This window comes from Canis lupus, chromosome 27 (assembly GCF_048164855.1).
Source record: "Canis lupus baileyi chromosome 27, mCanLup2.hap1, whole genome shotgun sequence".
NCBI lineage: Eukaryota > Metazoa > Chordata > Mammalia > Carnivora > Canidae > Canis > Canis lupus.
Genome location: NC_132864.1, coordinates 14,880,303 through 14,905,492, shown reverse-complemented (window position 1 = coordinate 14,905,492; position 25,190 = coordinate 14,880,303). Strand labels below are relative to the sequence as shown.

Here is a 25,190-nt window from a genome sequence, read left to right as displayed (position 1 = left end):
CATTTTAGTGGAATCCTATAGTATTTATCATTTTGTGTCTGGCTTTATACCTACTTAGCATAACATCTTGAAAAGTCATCCATGCTCAAGCAGGTATCATAATTTCCTTCCTTTCTAAGGCTAATATTTCATTGTATGGCTAGACCACATTTTGTGTATCTATTCATCCGTGGCTAAACACTTCGGTTGCTTACTCCTTTGGACTATTGTGAATAATAAAGCTATGAACATGGATGTACAAATAACCATTCAAGTTCTTTTGGGTATGCCCAGAAATGGAATTGCTGGATCATATGGTAATTCTATATTTACTTTCTGAGGAACCGTCATACTAATTTCCATAGCAGCTACAACAGTTCACAGTTCATAAGGGTTATGAACCAACAGTTCATAAGTGTTCCAACTTCTCCACATCCTTGGTAACATCTTGTTATTTTCTAGTTTACTATTATTACTATAATAATAATTATTATTATAAATAAAATACTATAAATAAAAATTATTATTTTATAGTAACCATTCTAATGTATGTGAGGTGCTATCTCTGTGGTTTTGATTTTTATATCCCTAATGATTAGTGATGTTGAGCATCTTTGCCTGTACTTTTTTTTTTTTTTTAATTTTTATTTATTTATGATAGTCACAGAGAGAGAGAGAGAGAGAGAGAGAGAGAGAGAGGCAGGCTCCATGCACCGGGAGCCCGACGTGGGATTCGATCCCGGGTCTCCAGGATCGCGCCCTGGGCCAAAGGCAGGTGCCAAACCGCTGTGCCACCCAGGGATCCCTTTGCCTGTACTTCTTGGTCACTCATGTATATTCTTAGAAATTTCTTTTCAAGTCCTTAGCCCATTTTTTATCCTTTGTGTGTGTGTGTGTGTGTGTGTGTGTTGTTGTTGTTGTTGTTGTTGTTGAGTTGTCAGAGTTCTTTATATATTCTGGATATTAACTCTTTATTAGATATATCATTTGCATATATTTTCTCCCATTCCATGATTGCCTTTTCATTCTGTTGATTATGATCTTTGATGAACAGAAATTTAAATTTTGATTTAGTAGGATTTATCTATTTTTTCTTCCGTTGCCTGTGTTTTTGGAGTCATAAGTCAAAAATCACTGCCAATCCAATGTCTTCTCTTCTATATTTTCTTCTAAAACTTTTATAATTTTAGCTTTCATATATAGCTCTTTGATTCATTTTGAGGAAATTTTAATGTAGTCAAATTGGTCAAAATTTTTCTTAACAATGTGTACATTTTTATAATGTGTACAATGTGTACATTATTATAATTTTATAATAATTATAATTCTAAGCCATCATTTCTTACCCAATATTCTATATTTCCTTCCAAAAACTTTATTTTATTTTTTTTTTTAATTTTTTATTTATTTATGATAGTCACAGAGAGAGAGAGAGGCAGAGACACAGGCAGAGGGAGAAGCAGGCTCCATGCACCGGGAGCCCGACGTGGGATTCGATCCCGGATCTCCAGGATCGCACCCTGGGCCAAAGGCAGGAGCCAAACCGCTGCGCCACCCAGGGATCCCCTCCTTCCAAAAACTTTAAAGATTTGCTTTTGACTCCTGGAATTTACTCTAGTATACTGTGTGAGTTAGGGGTCTAGTTTAGCTTTTTTTTTTTTCCCAGAGAGATAACCAATGTCCTCACACCATTTAAAAAAATTTTTTTTTTTCCTTGGGGCACCTGGCTAGCTAGGTTGGTGGAACATGTGACTCTTGATCTTGAGGTTGTGGGTTTGAGTCTCATGTTGGGTGTAGAGATTACTTAACAATAAAATATTTTTAAAAATAATAATAGGGGCACCTAGGTGGCTCAGTCTATTGAGCATCCAACTCTTGGTTTCAGCTCAGGTGGTGGTTTCAGCGTCTTTGAACAGAGCCCCAATGCTCAGTGTGGAGTCTTCTTGAGATTCTCTTCCTCTCTCTATGCCCCTCTCCTGCTTACACTCTTCCTTTCTCTCTTTCTCTCTTTAAAATGAATGAATAAATATTTAAAATAATAATAATAGTTTTTTCCATTAAACTGTAATATTACCTCACTTCCTCTCAAGTTTCCATAGATGCATGAGTCTCTTCCTCCTCTTAATATCTATCTGCTTAGCTGAGCCTTTCCCTTTCATATCTGTCTGGTCAGTCTACTAAGACCATGGTTCTAGCTTTAAAAAAATCCCTGCCTTCTAGTGGAGAAAGCTAATCCCGCATTTGTGTTGCATTCTTCCACTGGTTCTGTTCTGTAGCATGACAGAAGCATTTTTTTTTTTCAGAAGCATATTTTTAAAAACAACTTCATCCCTCCCTGATAGTCTCAGCAAACCTGTTTCCCAGAGACAAAGTCTTCTGGGCATAAGCTTCATTAACTGCCTTCTTAGCTGCTAGGTTTTCATTAGTTTTCTCTAACTCAACCCATAAAGAAACATTATCTTCTATATAATAAGGGCCCTAATTTTTCATTTGTTGTCATTAATAAAATACACCATTCTTTTTTTATGATTTTATTTATTTATTTGAGAGTGAGAGAAAGCACAAGCAGGGGGAACACCAAAGGAAGAGGGAGAAATAGACTCCCCCCTGATCAGGGAGCCTGACTTGGGACTGGATCCCAGGATCCCAGGATCATGACCTGAGCTGAAGGCAGCCGCTCAACCTACTGAGCCACCCAAGTGCCCCTATACCCCCATTCTTTTTTTTTTTTTTTTTATACCCCCATTCTATAGGTAAAGTCAGAGTCTGGAGCTCCCTAAATCCAAAGCCATTACCATGGTTAATGCAATTAACAAATCAAAGCCATTCTGGGATCACAGTCGTGAAATGAGCCTTACCAGCCAAATAACAAACCAAATGTGAAGAAATCAGTCCCTCCATGGGTCTGGTTCATGGCCCCAAAGGAAGCTCAGAACAACCTACAGAAGGATGGATTTTGGGCTGTTAACTCTGTGGTATCCACCTACACCCTGTGTTCACACTGCAAGGAAGCTACAATGTCATAAAGAGCTCTGCTGACCCTGTATAATTTAGCTGCCTTTGCTGTTTTATACTTTAAAAGCTTTGTTGGAAGCTTTGTTGGAAGACGTACTACAAGAAGCAAAATCTGTCCAGGAAGCAAAATGTTTAGAGACTAAAATTCTGCCCTCTTTAAGGTAAAGCCTTTCCTGGGACAAAAAGATTTTTCCCCCAATCACCTAATCCCTGTCCTTGCCACCTGCTGAGGTCAAAACTGTGCTCACAGGGGTTAGGTCAAGGCCAGCTCAAGAGGCCCTTGTACTCAGGCCCCTGCCAGTTAAAATCCTGCCAAATGACTGTAGTTGTCACAAACTGCCCAGGTCAAAACCCACTTGACCCATAATTACCTTTGAGCCTAGAGCCCTGACTGCACCAGAAACTTGATCTCCATGTTCTATTTTAGCCCCCAAATGCCAGTCCTCATGCCTGCCTCTCAAAGTTTTCTAAAGAGAAAATTAACATGTTGGGGGTGTATGAAGCAATCATTGATTGACCGTTCTCAACCTTTCCAAATTCTAAACCCCTGAGAAGTAGATGTATGTAAGAATCAGGCAGCTGGGGCTCAAAAGTATCAGCTTTACTGATAAAGCTGATTGGTGATCATGGCTTCTTTATGATCTCAGTTTCCCCTCTGGATTACATTGAGTCACCTGATCATACAGGCTGGATTACTGCAAGCCTCCCTCATAGGGACAGGTTCCCCAAGATGGAGGAGGAAAAATGAGTACCCAAAGTCAGGCCACAGCGAGAAAGAAAAAAAATAAAAGGGACTGGGCAGCATGCTCAGCATCTCTTCCCAAGCGTGCTAATCAGACAATCACTCCTTAGCCTATGGAGGTACAAAAGGAAGAGCTCAGTAATTTTCTTTCACTAGTTTTTCTAGTGAGGAGTGAGAGCTCCTCCTCCTATGTGAATAAGCAAAGGATAAGTTCCCTTCTTGCAGCTCTTTGGTTTGGGGACTTATTCTTGGTTCAATAAATGTAACCATGGTACCTGGGTCACATGATGTGTTTGTCAGGATTCACAGTATTGCAAACCAAACTCAAACAGATTAAAGCAAATGGGGAATTAGTAGGAGTTCAGGGACTGCTCCTTTTTCAGGCAAACCTGGATTTGGGGGTTTGCTCAATGTCTCCAAGCCTGTTTCTTACCATCTATAGATTCTGCTTCTCTTTGTATTGCCTTTATTCTCAGGCTTTTCCCAAGTAGTGGCAAAAATGACCAGGCTTGCATTCCACCAGCTTACAAACCCTGGTGAGAATTTCTCCTTTTTTTTTCTTCTGATTTTATTTCTTTTGAGAGAGGGAGAGAGAGCCCAGAGGGAGAGGGAGAAACAGACTCACCCCCTGAGCAGGGAGCACAATGCGGGGCTACAACCTAGGATCCCAAGATCATGACCTAAGCTGAAGGCAGACACTTAATTGTCTGAACCACCCAGGCGCCCTAAGAATTTCTCCTTTTTATACTTTCAGCAAAATTGCATAGTGGGGTTTTGTTGGCCTACCTTGGGTCATATGCCTTCCCTCTGATCCATCACTGTGACCAAGAGAATGCAATGCTCTGATTGGTCAGACCTGGGCCATATGTCACCTCTGGTCCAGTTCCACCCAATCTGCATGAACCGAGAAGGTGTTGGATTATACCTCCAAGGAAAATCAAAATACTATTATCAGAAAATGGGGAGAATGGATTCTAGGTGGATGGATGGATTCTAGAATCATTGTATATGACCATCATATACAATGCAAAGCAAGGTAAGTTCAATGAAAAGAACAGCCTATGGTAGTTCCTTCAAAAGGGTTTTGCAAGAGCTTCCTGGACACCTCTCCAGTTCAGCCCAGCTCTATCTTTTAACTTCATATGGGATGAACATGTTACTTGCTCCCTTTCTTCAGCTGTAAAATAAGTTGTTCTATGTGATCTCCTAAGTTCTTTTATTTAAAAGCATTCACTTACTAGATTTATTTAGCACCTGTACAAGCCAGACACTGTTCTGGAGACTTGAGGTAAAGTAGTGAATAAAAGACAAAAATCCCCTGCTCTTGTAGATCTTACATTTTAGTCAGGGAGGAGTCAAACAATAAACAAAATAACTAAGTCCAATGTGCTATGAAGGAAGCAGCACGTGGGACTGTTGGGTAGTCACGCAGGTTAGTAGTCAGAGCAGATGGTACAGGTAAAGGACATGGCAAGTGCTCAAACTATGCTGTCTATTCTCACACTCTTCTCATCACTACTGTTTATTATCTTATTATAATTTCAATAGTATTTATTACTTTATTATTGTCACTGGCATATTAAAAGCATTTGGTGATCCCTTGGTGTTTCCAGCTTAATATATGTAAGCTTAGTATATAAGGCCCTCTGCAGTAGGTCCTGAACTATTTTATTTTATTTTATTTTTATTTTTTTAATAAATTAATTTCTTATTGGTGTTCAATTTACCAACATACAGAATAACACCCAGTGCTCATCCCGTCAAGTGTCCCCCTCAGTGCCCATCACCCATTCACCCCCACCCCCAGCCCTCCTTCCCTTCCACCACCCCTAGTTCATTTCCCAGAGTTAGGAGTCTTTATGTTCTGTCTCCCTTTCTGATATTTCCCACACATTTCTTCTCCCTTCCCTTATATTCCCTTTCACTATTATTTATATTCCCCAAATGAATGAGAACATATAATGTTTGTCCTTCTCCGACTGACTTACTTCACTCAGCATAATACCCTCCAGTTCCATCCCCATTGAAGCAAATGGTGGGTATTTGTCGTTTCTAATGGCTGAGTAATATTCCATTGTATACATAAACCACATCTTCTTTATCCAGTCATCTTTTGATGGACACCGAGGCTCCTTCCACAGTTTGGCTATTGTGGACATTGCTGCTAGAAACATCGGGGTGCAGGTGTCCCGGTGTTTCATTGCATCTGAATCTTTGGGGTAAATCCCCAACAGTGCAATTGCTGGGTCGTAGGGCAGGTCTATTTTTAACTGTTTGAGGAACCTCCACACAGTTTTCCAGAGTGGCTGCACCAGTTCACATTCCCACCAACAGTGTAAGAGGGTTCCCTTTTCTCCACATCCTCTCCAACATTTGTGGTTTCCTGCCTTGTTAATTTTCCCCATTCTCCCTGGTGTGAGGTGGTATCTCATTGTGGTTTTGATTTGTATTTCCCTGATGGCAAGTGATGCGGAGCATTTCCTCATGTACATGTTGGCCATGTCTATGTCTTCCTCTGTGAGATTTCTCTTCATGTCTTTTGCCCATTTCATGATTGGATTGTTTGTTTCTTTGGTGTTGAGTTTAATAAGTTCTTTATAGATTTTGGAAACTAGCCCTTTATCTGATATGTCATTTGCAAATATCTTCTCCCATTCTGTAGGTTGTCTTTTAGTTTTGTTGACTGTATCCTTTGCTGTGCAAAAGCTTCTTATCTTGATGAAGTCCCAATAGTTCATTTTTGCTTTTGTTTCTTTTGCCTTCGTGGATGTATCTTGCAAGAAGTTACTGTGGCCAAGTTCAAAAAGGGTGTTGCCTGTGGTCTCCTCTAGGATTTTGATGGAATCTTGTCTCACATTTAGATCTTTCATCCATTTTGAGTTTATCTTTGTGTATGGTGAAAGAGAGTGGTCTAGTTTCATTCTTCTGCATGTGGATGTCCAATTTTCCCAGCACCATTTATTGAAGAGACTGTCTTTCTTTCAATGGATAGTCTTTCCTCCTTTATCGAATATTAGTTGACCATAAAGTTGAGGGGCCACTTCTGGGTTCTCTATTCTGTTCCATTGATCTATGTGTCTGTTTTTGTGCCAGTACCACACTGTCTTGATGACCACAGCTTTGTAGTACAACCTGAAATCTAAACTATTTTTTACACTGAGATGTAGGCAGCCCAGGTGGCTAAGTGGTTTAGCGCCACCTTCGGCCTGGGTGTGATCCTAGAGACCTCCCTGCATGGAGCCTGCTTCCTCCTCTGCCTGTGTGTGTATGTGTGTGTGTTTGTGATGAATAATTAAATCTTTAAAAAAATAAATAAACTAAGATGTAATCCACATACCATAATATTTACCCTTTAAAGTGTACAGTTCAATTTTTTTTGTATATTCACCACTATCTAATTCCAGAACATTTTCATTACCCCAAAAAGAAACTTCACACCCATTAACAGTCACTTCCCATTCCCACACATCCCAGCCACTGGCAACCATCAATCTGCTTTCTGCCTCTATGAGTTTGCCTATTCTAGACATTTCATATAGAATCATACAACATGTGGTCTTTGGGGACTGGTTTCTTTAATTTAGCGTCATATTTCCGAGGGTCATCCATACCCAGATATGTGTCATTACTTCACTCCTTTTTATGGCTAAATAGTTCCTAAACGACTTCCTTAGCCCCATTTCTCTTTATTCCTCATTCAAACTCTAAGGCTTAAATGCACTGAACTACTTGTTCTTCTCCAATCCCACTCTGCATTTGTTTAGTTTCTATTTCTTCCGCTCGGAATGGCTATCGCCCTCTTCCTCAGACCTCTCTCTCCTACAAATGTCACCTCTTCGTGAAGTGCCCTGACTGTTCTCCCATCCCAATGGGTCCCATTTCTTCTCCCCATGGTCCTTTCTTATTTCAATCGATAAAGCTTATTTTTTCTATATATTTACTTACCTTTAACTGTCCTGCTCTACTGTGATTGCCATGAAGGCACCAACATTTTCTTAACTTTATCCCACAGCCTTAGATGTAACAAGTGCTCATCAAGTATTTGCTAACTTGCATGTCATTGTTATCACCCAGTGGTTCTAAACTGGGGGCAATTTTGTTCCCCAGGGGACATTTAGCAATATCTGGAGACATTTTTGGCTGTCCTAAGGGGTAAGGTGTGCTACTGGCACCTACTTAGTAGGTAGAGGCCAGGGATGCTGCTAAGCTCCCTCCAATGCACAGAACATCCCCTCAAATAAAAAATTACCTGGCCTCAAATGTCAATAGTGCCAGGGTTGTGAAACGTTGCCATAAACTAATTAGTGCTCCTTTTGAATAGGTTAGCAAAAAGAAATGAGGAGAGATCAGTATACCACTCTGGCAGAAAAATCTTATTAGGGATTTTTTTTTTCTTTTTTTAGGAGCTGGGGGTGACTCCAGTGCAAAGCTCTTTCCTAATGCCACAGAGATGCCCTGGGAGCACAGATGGTATTTTCACCACTTGTTCGCCTTTGAGAGTGACAACTGACCTCCCAGGAATCTTTGAAGTGCTAGGAATGTAATTCTGTTAAGGAAGAAAACTCTTACGGCTTTTTAAATCTACCAAAATGTCAAAAGTGAATTGTGCTTCTAGGGAAGGGCAGGGGAAGGTTGTTTTTTGTTTTTTTTTTTTTGTTTTTGTTTTTGTTTTTTTTTTTAAAGTGCTCTCTGGTGAAACTTTTCAGATCTGTCTCTGGAATAAATGATTCAAGGGAACCTGAGGAGCTCTCGCCTCTCCTTTCCAAAAACTGCTAAGGAGCTTTAAGAAAGGATTCTGTTCACATGGTGCTCTGGTGAGCAAGTCATTTTGCAGGAAACTCAAGGCACCGGTATCATTTACCTGAAAACAGCTAGCCCCCTCAGAGCAGCAGAGGTTACCAGCTTCAGAGTCATATCCTATGTTCCTGCTCACCTCATCCGACCGGTTCTTGTGAGTGACACGGAAATTAGATAATATATGCCCTGAAAATGAAAGGTAGGAGCAGTCTGAAGAAGTGTGATGAGGCAAGGAATAGAGGTTAACATGCTATTTTAAAAAGTTTGTCCTTGGGGTAGAATTACCTGACAGCCTGGCTGGGATTTGGTAGTGGTGTGTGCCCGAAAGAACAACCTTTAGCACAGCTGGCATAGACATAAATGCCAAGCAGAGGATCCACAAGGCTCCACCCCCTCTTCTGGGCGTGCTCCAATTCCTGTGGCTCATAAAAAATAGCAAGGTGTGAGTGTCATCTTGGAATCGCCACATCTTTTATCCAGTAAATGAACTTTTTCTTAGTCTCCATATTTGACAAAATGCCACTCACTATGCAAAGTCATTTATTCAGTCCAATTTTTATGAAAACCCTTAAGGGCAGAAACCTATAGAGTACTTGGCACACTGTGAAACAGGGAAGTGTTTAATGATGACAGTGATTAGAGTAATGGAACAATGTACTTTGAGTGAATGTTTGGCAGGACTTTAGCTATATTAAGAAAGGTATAAAAAAGAATCATTTGAAGAATGAAATGGGAATCCCCAGAGTAACTACACTTCTCTCAAAAGTGAACTAAAAAAGGACCAATCCTTTGGGGTGACAAATATTTAGGTTTTAATAAAACTAAAAATTATTCCAAATTGGATCACTTACCTCAAACTCTCAATTTTCTTTTATTTGTAACTAACCTTCATTCAATAAATATGATTTTTTAAATATTATCTATGGTTCCTATTCAGTTTTTCCTTCTTTTATTCAACATGCATTTTTCAAACTCCTGCCAGGTAGTACGCTGGATTCTAATAATACAAAGGCAAATGATTCTTGCCCTTGGGCAATTTAGGATCTAGTGAACTATTCATTCATTCTCTCATCCATTTACTTTAAGTATTTACTGTGTGCCCATACATTCTGGGGATACAACAATAAATAATATAGGTCCCTGAGATAATAAAATTACATTCTAGTAAGTAAAAGGAAGAGCAAGAGCAAAGGCCCTGAAGCATCTGTGAGCATGTCTAGAGCCCTGTTACTGAAGGGGACATGGAACCAAATGGGATGGAGAGATACACAGTAGCTAGAATATGTATAGCCCCACCAGGCATGGTATGTAATCTGTACATTCATACACGCATACAAACATATTACACGTATTTGGTGAACTAATCTTTCCATTAGACTACAAACTCCCCATTAAATTATTTAGGATAAAAAATTAATTAGGAGAGAAAGTAATTAATTTCAGAGAAAGTGAGTTAATAATAATAATAAAGATCTGGAGAAGGCTACTGTGGATGTCTTTGTGGGATGGACTGAGAGCTTAACAAAAAAAGTAAAGGAACTGCTTTTCTTGCCAGGAGCTGTCGTTCTGTCTTCTGAAGAGAAGAGTTGGCAGCTATGGAAGGAGAGAGGAAGGGTCCTCATCTTTGCAAGTCTTTGGCACTGCATAACCTATCTGGGCATCCAAGCCAGAGGTCAGAAGACTGGCATAGACAGGTGGACCCCCCCAAAAATCAAGATTTGGGGCAAAGAAATTTGGGGTCTGGAATTTTTTATTCCCAAACCGGCAGAACCATTTGCAAAGTCTGAAACACTTCTTTCTATATGGCATATCTATAGTGGCCATTTCTGTATCTCTATCACTATCCCCCTGGTCACCCCCAGTCTAATATGGAGAGTAATATTTCCTTGAATCTTCCTAAATAATATACAAGACGGCTCTTCTTTCCAGATATCCGCCTCTAAACCCTTCCAATATATAAATTCTGGAGATGTCACTAGAGATGTGTACTTCTGGGATCCCTGGGTAGCACAGTGGTTTAGCACCTGCCTTTGGCCCAGGGCAGGATCCTGGAGACCCAGGATCAGGTCCCATGTCGGGCTTCCTGTGTGGAGCCTGCTTCTCTCTCTGCCTGTGTCTCTGCCTCTCTCTCTGTGTGTCTCTCATGAATAAAAAAAAAAAAAAAAAAAAAAGAGATGTGTACTTCAGTTTCTTAATGTATGTACTACAGAGTAATACTACATGACTTGACCCTGGTTTCTTTTGGGTTTTCCTTTGAAGGGATGGTGGCGTTATTTAAAACAATAGCCTTTAGAATATATGGTTAAAACAGGAAGGAAACTTTCAAACAGCCCACCTGTAATTCACAATAATTTAATTTTAGGTCCCGCGTCTCGGTGAGTCCCCCTAGGTCCGGGATGCTAGGCAGTGAAGTAAACAGCAACTACAACTCCCAGGAGACATCGCGTCCACACCCTCTGCGCAAGCTCAGCCTCGGAGACAGCAAAAGGCACCGAGCCCGAGGGGGCGTGGCTTGGAACACGCCGTGGGCGGGGCCGTGGGCGGGCCCGTGGAGGGGGCGGTGCTACCGGCGCGGCCCGGAACACGCTAGTGGAGCGGAAGATGGCGGCGGCAGCGGTGGCTGCAGCCGGGATCCCAGTTGGGCTTAGGCGGAGGAGCCGCAGGCTCTGACCTCGCTCTGGCTCCGGTGCGCGCGGCGGAGCGTGTGCGAGGCCCCGCGCGTCGGGCAGGGGCGGCGGCGGCGACTGTGCGCCGCCCTGAGGAGCGCCCCGGCAGCGGCGCTGCTGCGGCTGAGGAGAGAGCCGGCTCCGGGCCTCCGCGTCCTCCTGCTCCCCGGGCCCCCCGCCTCCTCGGGGGGGCGGCGGCGGCGATGTTCTCGGTCCTCTCGTACGGGCGGCTGGTGGCCCGCGCCGTGCTCGGCGGCCTCTCGCAGACCGACCCCAGGGCCGGTGGTGGCGGCGGCGGTGACTACGGGCTGGTGACGGCCGGCTGCGGCTTCGGTAAAGACTTCCGTAAGGGCCTTCTCAAGAAGGGCGCGTGCTACGGGGACGACGCGTGCTTCGTGGCCCGGCACCGCTCGGCAGACGTGCTCGGTGAGTCCCCGGCCCGGGGCCCCCCGCCCCAGCCCCGGATCCGCCTCCTGGAGACTCCCCTGCTCCGGGCTTCACGAGTTCTTCTCCTGTTCCTCCGGGCGGTGAGAGGAGCCCGAGAGCCAGTAGTAGCTGTAGGGAGGGAGCGCTTACTATGTGCCAGGCGCCGTGCCAAGCGTTCCAAGGTGCGTTTTCCTTTGGAACAACCCCCATTTTAGAGATGAGGAAATTGAGCTGCAGAGCGGTCGAGCTCTGTGCTCAAGGTCACACAGCCTGACAATGTGACCAGTTTGTCCGAGTCCAAAACCGCACTGTTAGTCACTTGGCAGTGCCAGTCCCGACGACCTCGTCCCTTCCCCCGGAGACACCTGCAGGCTCCTAACCTCGCTCCTGTTCCCTCCCCGCCTCCTCCCTCAGCGTGCCCCGGAGATCTCTGACTCTTCGCGTGCTCCTGACGCCACAGCCTGGCCACAGGCTGCAGGATCCAGAGCGGACTGACTGTCGTGAGCCCCAGACAGCCCAGCCGCATTCTTTTGCCGCCTCGATGGTGCCCAGGTCTCCATCCTTTTCGGAGTCTCGCAGGCGGTGGCGCTGGCCTGGTGAAAAAAACACTCGCAGTGTAGTTTCCCAAACTGCTCTTGCCCACTTGAGGTCACTTGGGGTGGAAGGGAGTCTCCTTGACCCAAAATAGAATGGTCGAACCTTCTTCAAATTGCAGCCAAGAAAGCCTTGAGGATTGGTGAAAGCATTTTCAGGCCACAGGTGCTTCCAAAGGCCTGCCTATTCCTGTTACACCTTTGAGGCTGGGAGACTAGCGTTAAGAGCTTATAAAAAGGGCTAAATATAATTCACAAGCAATCAGAAAGTTTATCATAATGTACCTCTTTGGAGACAATGTGTATGCTATAGAATCATATGTCATTAAATCTTCTTTAATGAGTATAGCACTTTCTTTGAAATTGAAGGACATGCTGTCATTGAACTTGGGTTCAAATGTCACTTTGGTTTCGCTTCTCAGATAAGGTTGAGTTTTTGATTACTTTAAATTTCATGGGCTGAGGCACAGTTTGGCATTGGAACAAATGGTCCTGTAACTTTTTATGACAATCATTATTTTTTAATTTGATCCCAGAATAACTGCCTATTATCTTTGTTTCTACTACATTGTAGTGTTTGTGAACATGGTACTGGAAAGGTTGTTCTCAGTTTAATTTATGAATGACCCCATTACCTGTGTTGAAAAATCATTTAGCTTCTAGGCGAGACTCTTGATGTTAACTCTAAGAGGGTGGGGTAGGATTCCTTAGGTGAAGGAGCTTGTAGATAGAAATCATCCAAATCCATTTTGAAGTCAGCTTGACCCTGACTCAGTATCTTTTTTAAAGGGCTGTCAGTAGCTGTCTTTTTCCATTACATTTAGAAGCTTCGTTTAATGAGCTTGTGACCTGTGCTGCTTTTTCAGATTGCAGTCAGTACAACAGGATAGGTGATAATGAACCACTAACATTACCCCTTATAAATCTGTGTGCTGGCTTTTGTGAAAGAGTTGCAGTTTGGTGATTTGGGGACATTTTAATGAGTCAAATCTCTATGCTTAAGCTTAATTTTTTAAAAAGTTTTTTTTAAGGGACGCCTGGGTGGCTCAGTGGTTGAGCGTCTGCCTTTGGCTCAGGGCGTGATCCCTGGTCCCAGGATCGAGTCCCACATCAGGCTCCCTGCAAGGAGCCTGCTTCTCCCTCTGTCTGTCTCTGCCTCTCTCTATGGTTCTCTCACGAATAAATAAAATCTTTTTTAAAAAGTGTTTTTTTAAGCCTTTATTTATTTGACAGAGCAAAAAAGAGCAGACAAGCAGAGGGAGCAGCAGGCAGAGGTAGAAGCAGGCTCCCCACCAAGCAGGGAGCCCGATATGGGGATGTGGGACTCCATCCCAGGACCATGGTATCATGACCTCAGCTGAAAACTGATGCTTAACTGACTGAGCCACCCACATGCCCCCTTAATTTTAAAATATTTGAAGGCTACCTTTTAGTGAAGTGGGATATTTATAAGGATATGGGGAATTTTGGTCAAACCCATTTTGAAAAAAGTATAAATGTACCATTTTGGCAGTAACCCTGCCAAATTTGATCCTCAGCTTTACAGCCTGGCTCTGTGGTATGTGGTGTTGGGCAAAAGCCTCTCAGCTCTTTTTCCTCAACTAGGCTAGAGGATGAAGGGAGTGGACTACCAGACCCTTAGGGACTTATGATCATTAAATGATCATAAGTTTTAAAACAACCATATCCTTTTTTTTTCTTTTTTTTTCACCTGAAATAACAGGCATTACCTCCTATCTTATTCACATGGGTACCTTCAGTATATTTCTCCTGTTTTATATTTGGTGCTAAACCAGTGGTTCTTAACTTTTCTTGGTTCATGGCCTCTGAGGATTTTTGACTGCCCAAGGGCTCTCTTTCCAGAAAAATGTGCATAGAGACAAAAATTTTGCGTAGGCATTCAGGGACTTCACTGACTCCACATCTGTGTACCACTTAGAGGTCCATCCACAGGGACTAGATCAGGAACTGCAGCTCCGTAACCCCTCCAAAAGGAATGCTGCCAGGCATAACCAGGCAGGCATTGCTTATGTGACCTAGGGATGGTCTTTGGCCTTATTTGACAAAGAACCATTTTGAGAGAAAGAGAGAATGAGAATGAGTGTATGAGTGTGTTTGGTATACAAATCAGGAGAGAGAGGTTCTCTAGGACTGTCCTGTTTTGGAGGAGCTCTTCCAGAAAGCCATCTTGGGGAGCCACCTGAAACCGCTTCTGAGTAGGCCTCATTTGATCTTTGGCTTCCACAAGCCACTTTGTGTGATGGTGACTTGTATTTTATTGATACTATCTCATCACAAGTAGGTCTGATTATTTCTTACCATGAAGGAGGTGAGGCATCTCAGCAAGTCTTTAATAATGTATTTTCTCTGGAAGTTGGAGTTGTAAACTGAAAAGCATTAAAAGACTATGTTGAATAATATGTTGAACCTCAGAGCTTTGAACCTTCTAGTACTACAGATTCATTTTCTTTGGGTTGACACTGTTTGTTGCTATATATATGTGCAACTCACTGTGTTCATCTGCAACTCCTTGACTGGAATAAAAGCTGTTTCTTTTTGTATTAGAAAAAGCTGTTTTATTTCTTTAATTTATAATTCATCTGTTTTAGTAGTATACAGTGACTAAAAGTACTTGGTGCTTTACAACATTTTTGTAGAGTCCCCACTGGATTTCTTTTAGGAAAAACCAACTATGGTGGGTGTGGTGAGACATAGGAACCAATCCTATCCCCTGGAAAATTGGCAAAGGTCATTTCTCTTTATTAGGTCCAACAGGAGTAAACCAATACCAGCAGGAACTATGAACTGTGTGCACTTTTCTTTTTTCTTCATTGTGCTTAATCCTGAGTTCTCTCATTATTCTATATGGCATAGATGCCTAAGTACACAAAAATATGAGAGCTGCCTAGTGCGCAATTGCTAGGCCTCCCACAGCCCTAAGCTGCTTAACAATAGAATCAAATATTAGAAACCTTGGAGTCCAATGAAAAAATGGAGGCCTACAGAGGGTCAAATGATTTTGCTAAGGTTATTCCACTAGTTAATGGCAGAACTAGGACTAGCACCAAGACTGCCCATTACAGTCCACTTTCCGTTGTATCACTAGTTAAGTTTTCTTGATAAGATAGGTGAATTCAAAACCAGTCTCTTCAGGTACTGTTTGTTCTTCTAATGCTTTTCCCGCTTAAGGGTGTGTGTATGTGTATTTACAACGTCTATGTTCACACTATGACTCATAATTAAAACGCAACAAAAACTCCTGCATACTAAACCACAGTTTACTGAAACCACTTCTTTAAAAAATAACAGCATGGTCTATGCCATGTAAAATTTGACCTCTGAGTAGAGTTGTAAAGTAATTCTTATAACTGCAGGATGTTTATTGAAGCTTGATTTAACTTGAAACCTTAAAGAGAAGTGAAAACAATTTCATATTCTAGTCTTTGAATATGATATTGATTGTGGCTAAGATTTTTGAAGTATTTTTGTGAGTAATGCCAATCTTAAAAGTAGTCTTGGGACGCCTGGGTGGCTCAGCGGTTTAGCGCCACCTTCCGCCCAGGGTGTGATCCTGGAGACTCGGGATCGAGTCCCACGTCGGGCTCCCTCCATGAGCCTGCTTCTCCCTCTGCCTCTGTCCCTGCCTCTGTCTCTGGGTCTCTCATGAATAAATAAATAAAATCTTAAAAAAAAAAGTAGTTATCTTGAGGTATAAGGATTACATGAGCAATGTAAGGATCAAAAGTTTATTTAGGAAGTGAATAGATTAGGTAGAATTTTATGTTTTCCAAGTCATAATTTTAATATATTTGATAGGACCTCAGTATCTGAAAGTGAGTTATCCTTTTAGTAACAAAGTAGTAATCTTGAGAGAGAGTGCATGTGTGCTAATTTAAGCCTTTGAAGAAGACATTTTTGGAGCTCCCTCAGCTAGATTTTAAACCATGTCAGGAAACTAGTCTCATTATTATATAGTCATAATTTTCTGAAAATTTAGCCTGATCTATCTCTTGACAGCAGACATGACCCTGATTGAATTTTTAAAAATTGAGATAATAGAATTCATCTGCCATAACATTTCCTTTTTGAAGTAAAAAAAAAAATTTGGTAGCATTTACTACATTCACAGGGTTGTGCAACTACCATCACGGAGTAGTTCCAGAGCATATTCATCACCACAGAAGAAACCCCCCTATGCTTTAGCAGTCATTCCTCAATCTCCCCTCCCTCAACACCTGGCAACAGAAAGTGTAGGCTGACTATAGATTTGCCTCTTCTGGACATTTCATATAAATGTAATCATACAAAATGTGGTCTTTCTGTCTTTTTTCATTTAGTATAGTTTCAAGATCCAACCACATTATAGTTTGAAGTATCAGTGTTCCTTTTTATGGCTGAATAATATTCCATTGTATGGATATACCATATTTTGTTTATCCATTCATCTGTTAATGGACATTGGGTTGTTTCCACTTTTTAGCTGTTGTAAATAATCCTGCTGTGACACATTCAGGTACAGGCTTTTGTGTGAGCATATATTTTTCATTCCCTTGGGTATATACCTAGAAATGGAACTGTTGGGGCTTATTGTAACTATAACTTTTTGAGGAATATAGTCGTTGTTTATATAATTATTTTTTATATACTTGTAATAAAATTATTTTATCCAAGGGAAAATATTTTTTAAAAGGCACCAATCAAATGTAAGTTCTAAGATTAATAAATACTTTAAATATGCCTGTTTGCATAGTCTATGTGCTTTCAAGAGAAAATTGTGGAATATTAAGGAAATGGAGAGTTGTGGGTTTAGTAAAAGAGCTTTCTAGGACTCTTAGAAACAGCAGGGCTTAAGAAGCCATTGACCAAAAAGAAAAAAAAGCCACAGATTTGACTAGTTGCTGTCTGACTTTCCTGGGTGTTCCGTCATTGTGTAATAAGTAAGATTACAAGGTTGAAGGATAGAAGAATTTTGCTGTTTGTTTTTTAAATTCTTGCTCTGATATTTTTCTCATTTTGCTATACAGATATATTGTACTTTTTATAAGGCTCTTATAAGGCACATTACTTTTAGTTATTTCCTCATTTGTTATATTGTCAAAACTACTTTCCTTTGTTCAGTATTTAATATAGAGATTCTCAAGCTTAGTTTTCAATTTTCCTAACTTTCAGCCTTTCTCAATGTATTCATCTTTTTTTTTTTTTTTAAGATTTTATTTATTTATTCATGAGAGAAACAGAGAGAGAGAGAGAGGCAGAGACACAGGCCGAGGGAGAAGCAGGCTCCAGGCAGGAAGCCCAACATGGGACTCGACTCCGGGTCTCCAGGATCACACCCTGGGCTGAAGGCGGCGCCAAACCACTGAGCCACCTGGGCTGCCCTGTGTTCATCTTTTTAAAGGATTTTGGATGAATCTTTTTTATAGAACAAGTAATTGAATTTTGAATTATTGTTTATACTTTTTAGAAAATATATTTTTGTTAAAAAGTCTTAAATTTAAAAAAAGTTTTAAATTGCAGCAGAAGGTAAAATGCATATGTTAGCTAGTTATGGTGGGGTTTTTTGGGGGGCAGAAAGGGCTGGATCAAAGGAAGCTGTTCCCTGAACTTTAGCACTGCTTTATGAAACTGGACAATACATGACTTGAATAGTTGCAACAGTATCCAAATGGAGTTTGTACTCATGTGTGACTCAAAAAGCACTATACTCAGGCTACAGTATTTGACTTAACAACTGGTGTCCTTTGAGTAAACGCTTATGTCAGGTTCAAGCTAAATGTCAGATGCATTTTATGTAGGTCCCCATGCCTTTTAGAGAGGCCTTACTTGGGACTTTAGGTTCAGAATTTTCAGGAAAATGCTTTAGAAAATTAACAGTATTTTCTTTCTAAAGAAGTTTGACTTTTCTTTTCTTTCTTTTTTTTTTTTTTTGAAGTTTGACTTTTCAAATGAGAAGTTCTAGTTAGTTGAAAACAGTGTGCCTTGTGAGTTTGCCTTTCAAAAATAGTGTTAGCTTTTGGTCTCATTTTAAGAAGTGATGCCCTGGATCCTATTTTTTGTCATTAGTAATAAAATTTAGTGATCTATCTTGTTTAGGAGTTATCAAATATTTTAAAAATAAAGTAGTTTTCTATCTTCTTGAAAGCAAAGATCATTTTCCTACTATTAAACGATGCACACAATTTACAGAATTGCATCATAAATCAAGACTTTTTGCAAAAGCTGACTCACTGTAGAGGGCTATAGGCTGATAATACATACTTAATCATTTAAAATTGATTTAGCAGGTGGCACAGCTCTTTCAATTTAATTTAAATTTCTGAAGAAGAAAAGATGCTCAGTTCTTTTGAATATGGTCCCAAATAGGACTTTGGGTGGATTGAGAGGTGGGATACAGAGCTTTTCCTTAAAGAATAAAAAGTACTTCACTCTGTTTTTCCTAAGCATTTATTCAATATTTTGACACAAAATATGATTCATCTTATCAGTGCTTTATGTATAGTGCTTTAAATTTTAGTGTTTTTGGTGTTTTGCATTATTTAATCTTTTAACTATGAATAGCTGCTTTTATCTCCACTTAATTTGCATCTGTTTCCTTACCTGTAAAGTTGACTCATCAATAAGGTCAATACAGCTAGTATCATAGCTGGGACTTGTACCTAGGTTACTTCTTCTGTGTTTAATGCTTTTAAGTAAATGTTTTTGTTTTGTGCTTATAAAAGTAACACATGTTCATAAAAGCACAGTATAAAATCCCTGTAACTCATAACTGAGCTAAAGTCAGTGTGGTTTCCGCCAGCTTTTGTGTATATACAATTGTATGTATACATACTATTAAGTTATGTTAACATGTATATTCTGCTCTGTAATGTTACTTTTATGTAATGTAAATTGAGCATAACTGCATCCTATTTTTCTGCATGTATATAGCCCATAATTTGTATAATAACCAATCCTCTATTTTTAGTTCTTTGATTATTTCCAGTTTTCTTTTATTTAAGTAATATCTACACCCAATGTGGGACTCGAACTCACAACCCCCAAGATCAAGAATCACAAGCTTTATGGACTGAGTCAGCCAGGCACCCCAATTTCTAGTTTTCTGTTTTGAGTAACATTAAAGTGAATGAATATCTCTGCATTCTGAATATTTCATTAGAATAAATTCCTTGACGAGTTCTTGAGTCAAAGGCTATAAACATTTGCAAGGTCTCTGATATGAATATTAGCATAGGTCTCTCTAGAAAGGTTATGCTAATTTATACGTGTCCAATTGTAATGAACCTACTCTCATCAAAAGCTTATTGTTGATCTTGAGTCTGACACATTTAACAATTTATAAATTTACTAGGTTCTTAAATAGTTGTTTTTGTGGTGAATAAGTTTGGTGAATAGTTCTAGAATTGATTGAATTGTTGGTATGAATCCCACGGACTACAAAATGACTGCAAAAACTTTGCCAGAGACTACAAAAGTGACTTACTACAAAGAGTGCTTTCTGTTGAAAGACCCAGTATTATTTTGACTCAGGCCAATTCCAACACATTTTTGTACCGATTTTTCTTCTACTCATTAACAGACTATTTTGAAAAGAAAGAGAATTTCTTTGTGTGTATGTGTGCTGCTATGACTATACATTTTGATCTTTCAAGGATGTTATCATGGGGAAGTTTTTTGACTTACCAGAATTAGTCTATGCTGTCATTTGATGTAAATGAAAAAGATTAGCTGTGCTGAATGAGGCAAACAAAAAGTGCTTCTCTTTTCACATCAATGTTTGGATAGCAGTTTTGGATAAGAAAATAGATGTGAGCTATTTGCGTAAGAGCTAGAAAACTGTTCATGGCCTCTAAATTGACCACTAATTGATAATTTGGTCTTCAGTGTTTCTATGAAATGAAGTCTAAACAAGGATGTCTTATGCATACATTGTATTTAAAAATTCACTTCTCTTGGTTCTTGAGCAGCAGCTTTGATCTTACAGTTGCTTGTCTTGTTCATGTATACACTAAATTCACTGAACAATGGTCTTTGCATAACAAAGTTATTGTTTTGTGAATACATTCTATGTATACGTATTAATCTATTTACAGATTATTTGAATTCAGTGAAGTAAGTTAATACTAATCCATAGCCATCTTTTATTCTTTTATCAGAATTTCAGATTGAAAAATGGCTGGCTGTACTTTGTTAGTTAGGTTTATTAGTTAATTAGACTTTGGTTAGTTAGGCTTAAAGAAGAAACATTCTCTAACATTTTAGGTGGTTAGAACTAAAGTAAAAGGACGTGGGGCAATATTTTTACTCTCTGAATCATTATTGAAACGTCTCTGAAAACTTTGATGGTGTAATAAGAAGAAAGGGAAATTTGAGAAGGCTGAAATGGAGCCTTTGCTTCAAAATTAGTATCTGGAATAAATGTATTGTTGTGTGTGAAAAGTAAGGCATAGTTGTACGGTAACCTTTATTTTATAGTTTCTAAAACAGATTCCCTTTTTTTGCAGTATGACACAGAATCCCAGAATCTTAGATCTTAGAAAAAGGAACTCTTGAGAGAATTTGTCCTCCTGCCCCTTATTTCACAGATGAGAAAACTAAAGCTTAGAGAAGTGATTTGGCTAGTGTCCTACAACCAGGTAGTGGCAAAGAAAATTGGGAGTGGTGTCATCCCGACTCCTTTTCAGGGTTCTTTCCATCAGACTTTCTTACAACGGTCTGTGAGAGGAGCGTCTTGTAGCTAGCTCCAACCCGGGGCACACCACCTTCTGTAACTCTAAGGTGAAATACTGGGTTCATTCTCTTTTTGGAGTTCTCAGGTGAAAATTCGTACACCAGAGAGTGCTGGTATTCTAACTTTTCAATACAATCAACTGAATTCATTGTTTACTGGTTGTTTCCTCTAAGTCCCTAACAGGTGCTGTGGAGAAGACCAAGAACAAAACAGACTAAAGTCCTGAAGTCTGGCAGGGAAGGCCACAGGAACACTATAAGGAATACACACACATTAGGTATTATGAAAGCATGGAGATAGGCCTCAATAGATGGGTTTTTCAGTAATTGAGAAAGGTGAGAAGAATGGTAAAGCTCTCTAGATTGAGGGATCAGCAGACACAGATTCTCCAAACTACGGCTCTTTGGCTAGAGAGTAGTTTGGGCTGGCTGAGTGGGTTCGAGAGGGCAGTTGAGAATTGTTAGAAAATAGGTTGAGGACCAAATCATTAAAGGTCACAATTGCCATGTTAAATAACTGGGTTTCATTTTGGGGTTTTTTGTTTTTGTTTTTGTTTTTAGGAAGCTATAGATGTTTTTGCTTTTGTTTTGCTTTTGGTTTGGTGGTTTTTGAAGAAACACCACATTCAAATGGTACAGAATTCAGAAGGTATTCTAAATTTAAAAGGGTACAGAGTGAAAATTCTCTCTCTTGTCTTCTAGCTGCAAAGTTCCTCTCCCAGAAAGAAACCCATAGTATCAGTTTCTGGTGTATCCTTCCAGAGAATATTTTTACATATACAAGTAAAAACAGTGTAAATAATACATGGAAAGTATTTGATTAAAGAGTAACATGGATATAGCAATCTTATAAAAGCAAAAGAGAAAGAAAAAAGAAAATGATACAGAGAACGTAATGGGAGAACAGGAAGCAAAAGACCAGATAGAAAGCTATTGAAATAGTCTGAGCTAGAAAAGGCTTAAACTAAGTAGTTGGGCTTCAGAAACATTGCAGACATAGAATCAATAGGACTTAGTGATAATTGGACGAAGAGGGTGAAAGAGAAAAGATGAAGTTGATTTTGAGGTTTTGCATCAGGAAACTTCCTTAAGTTTCTAGCCTACAAGTGTGGGTGGGCTGAGGCCATTAATCAGGTTAGAATATGCAAGAGAAGGATCAATTTGAGAATGGGGAAACAGGAGATTGCTTGGTGGGAGAGGCATTTCAGAGGCAGCATCATCTAACTCATGGAATGCTGAAGTCCATCTGGCCTTTACTGAATTCTGAGTGCTCAGCAGTGATTCTCATTAGACTCACCTGTGCAGTTTGGTGTTCTGTACTTTGCTGGGAGGCCCGGGCCCACCTTGGACATACTGACTCAGGAGGAGGGGCTTGGGTAATCTCTGTGTGTGGCAAGAATTGAGAACTTTTGTGCCAGGTACTAGGTCAGCCCAGAGATGAAAAAGATAGTTGGTTGGCAATGTGAAAGAGACTCAGCCCTGAAGGGGAGTCACATTATAGAGAGGGAGAAAGGAGACAGGAAAGTTGTGATAGAGGTGCTATAATTATTGTAGATATCTAAGGAAATGGTTTAGGCCAATTTATTTATCACTAGTTGCTATAGGATTCTCCATTTAAAATAAGGAATATCTAAGTCTGAACCCTGGCACATAGGAGGCAGCAGGCACTTAAGGGACACTTTAAATAAGGTTACTTCAGAGTCACTTCTGGAAAAAGAAAACTGATTTCTTCAAAGTGCAGGTGGATCTATTTTTCCTTGTGTGTTTTTTAGAGACATAAATTTGGGGCAGCCCGGGTGGCTCAGCGGTTTAGCGCCGGCTTCAGCCCAGGGTGTGATCCTGGAAACCCGGGATCGAGTCCCACGTCAGGCTCCCTGCATGGAGCCTGCTTCTCCCTCTGCCTGTGTGTCTCTCTCTCCCTGTCTCTCTCTCTCTCTCTCTCTCTCTCTGTGTGTGTGTGTGTCTCTCGTGAGTAAATTAATAAAATCTTTAAAAAAGAGAGACATAAGTTTGTCCCTTAGTTACTGTTAAATGTTTAATGAGATGTTGAATGGTGGTGGATGTGTGATGGGAAGAGCTGAATGGACCACTCATCTTTTACACGTTATCTGTGAGTGAGAATTGTCTTTTGGTTGTGACCACAGAATAGTGTTTGTAAACTACAAACACTGATCAAAGATTGTTTTTTTCTGATTGCTACAGACTACACTGTTTTATATGCTGTTATTTAGTCTTTCTTTTTAAAGATTTTATTTATTTATTCATGAGAGACACAGAGAGAGAGAGAGAGGTAAAGACACAGGCAGAGAGAGAAGCAGGCTCCATGCAGGGAGCCCGACGTGGGACTCGATTCCTCATCTCCAGGATCAGGCCCTGGGCTGATGGAGGTGCTAAACCGCTGAGCCACCTGGGCTGCCCTTATTTAGTCTTTCTTAAAGAAAAACATAACTCTTACTACATGTGGGCTGGTTGCTGAGCATGGGGCAGGCACTCTAACACAGTATCCCTGTTCCTCACATCAGCCCTGTGATATCCATTACTATACCCTTTTACAGGGGAAGATACTAAAGCTCAGAGAGTTAGCTACCTAGGGACACTCTTGGTGCACTTCATTCTAGTCCAGGAGCTGCAGTTTGTTTGTTTGGTTTTTGTTTTGTTTATTGATTCATGAGAGACACAAAGAGAGAGGCAGAGACATAGAGGGAGAAGCAGGCTCCTTTCAGGGAGTCTAATGTGGGACTCGATCCGGGGATTGGTGTCCTGCCCTGAGCCAAAGGCAGACGCTCAACTGCTGAGCCACCCAGGCGTCCCTGGAGCTGCAGTTTGAATCCAGATCTGACTCCAAAGCCCTTGCCTAGTGTATATATACACTGCTTTTCAAGTCAAATGACCATTTAAAACTTGGTTTTATTGATGTGATCTAAATTTACTGAATCTGAGTAGTACTTTGACTTAGCTATTCCTAGGCTAATAGTTGAGCAAAGCCCCTTCATTAAACCAAATAAAGGCCTCAGTTGAACTAGTTCAGTGGGCCATAGGGACTTCAGTGGCTTCAGGGCCAGCCCTTTCCTTCTGGGGAACTCCTTTATGCCTGAACTCCTGCAGTACATCATTTGGACTGATTGCTGGTTGGAGGTTCCTGGCAGGAATGTAATAGGCATTTACCTGGAGGTCAGGTTTCTCTGCTCTTAGAGCTGTAACCTCACCTTTTATTATTGTACTATATCCATATTAGTCAGAATCTTAAGGAACTGCCCAAATTGCCTCTATCCTCAGCCTTCTCCCTCATTACTCATGTTTTCATCCTTAAGGCTCATATAAGGTACTTTTCTCCATGAATACTTTTCCTGATTCCTTTAGCTAGATATAAGAAGATGATCTTGTTACTGTAGTTTTTATTGATGCATATTTAGAGCCATTTATCGTAAACCTCTCCAAACCTCTTTCCCCTACCACAGTTACTACTGCTTGATTTTAAGCTCCAGGAGCAGGAACTTTTATTATATGTAAATCCCTTTAGCTGTTTTTCAGTACAGTGTCATGCATATAGAAAAGGTTCAGTAAACTGTGTTGAATAACTTTCATATTGAATATAAGTATAAATAAATCCTAACTGGATTTATTTAGTTTTTATAATCCCTTCCATAAAGGTAACATACATACTCATTATTGAAAAATGGGAAATGTGGAAAATAAAAAGAAGAAAAAACCTGGTCCTACCACTCAGTAATCATTAATTAAATTAACAGCATGTAGGGAAAAAATATAATTAGTATTTAGAAAATAAAGGACAGTTCTCCACTTGGCAGGCTTATTCAAGAAATTGTGTTCTCGTTTTTAAAAAAAAGAGTGTCTGTGCCAGGGGTACATTTGACTCTTAACCTCTCCCAGAGGGTGGTATTTTAGTGAAGGCCAGCTTTTATTTTTATAGAGGGATGAGAAAAGCAGGGGAGTAAATAGTACCCTCTTTGGGGTTAGGTCAAGGATATATAGCTTAATTGTCATAAATATTAGGTTAACCTTCAAGACCAGAATTCTAGATCTAATCTTATAAACAGAAGGCAAAATTCTCCCTTAGCCTAAAGGGCCAGTATAAGTAGGTACACATCAGATAGCTAGACTTTAATTGCTGTTATTTTCTTACTTAAATGTTAAATTATTAGGTGTTCTATAACATTTTCTAATATCTAGAAACTAACAGGAGCCCCGGCTTTAATAGAAGCACTTAATTCTATAACACACCAA

At 40.3% G+C, this 25,190-nt stretch overlaps 1 protein-coding gene and 1 long non-coding RNA gene across 3 annotated transcripts in view; one reads left to right on the top strand and one right to left on the bottom strand.

Moving 5' to 3' along the window:
- Positions 1-6,429: 6,429 nt before the first annotated feature.
- Positions 6,430-22,547, bottom strand: LOC140619298 (uncharacterized). The gene is made up of 3 exons (XR_012019203.1): positions 10,869-22,547; positions 8,819-8,949; positions 6,430-8,719 (listed from the first exon to the last, which is right to left on the bottom strand). It is a non-coding gene; the product is annotated as an uncharacterized lncRNA (long non-coding RNA).
- Positions 11,129-25,190, top strand: part of PPTC7 (protein phosphatase targeting COQ7) — a 38,239-nt gene continuing 24,177 nt past the window's right edge. Inside the window, exon 1 of one of the 2 annotated variants that reach the window (XR_012019202.1) lies at positions 11,129-11,625. Coding sequence is in view for 1 of the 2 variants with exons in the window: in XM_072802499.1 (XP_072658600.1) it covers positions 11,403-11,625 (223 nt within the window). In the remaining variant the exon portion in view is untranslated. The remainder of the gene's footprint in view (positions 11,626-25,190) is intronic. The other variant, XM_072802499.1, reaches the window with a different exon arrangement.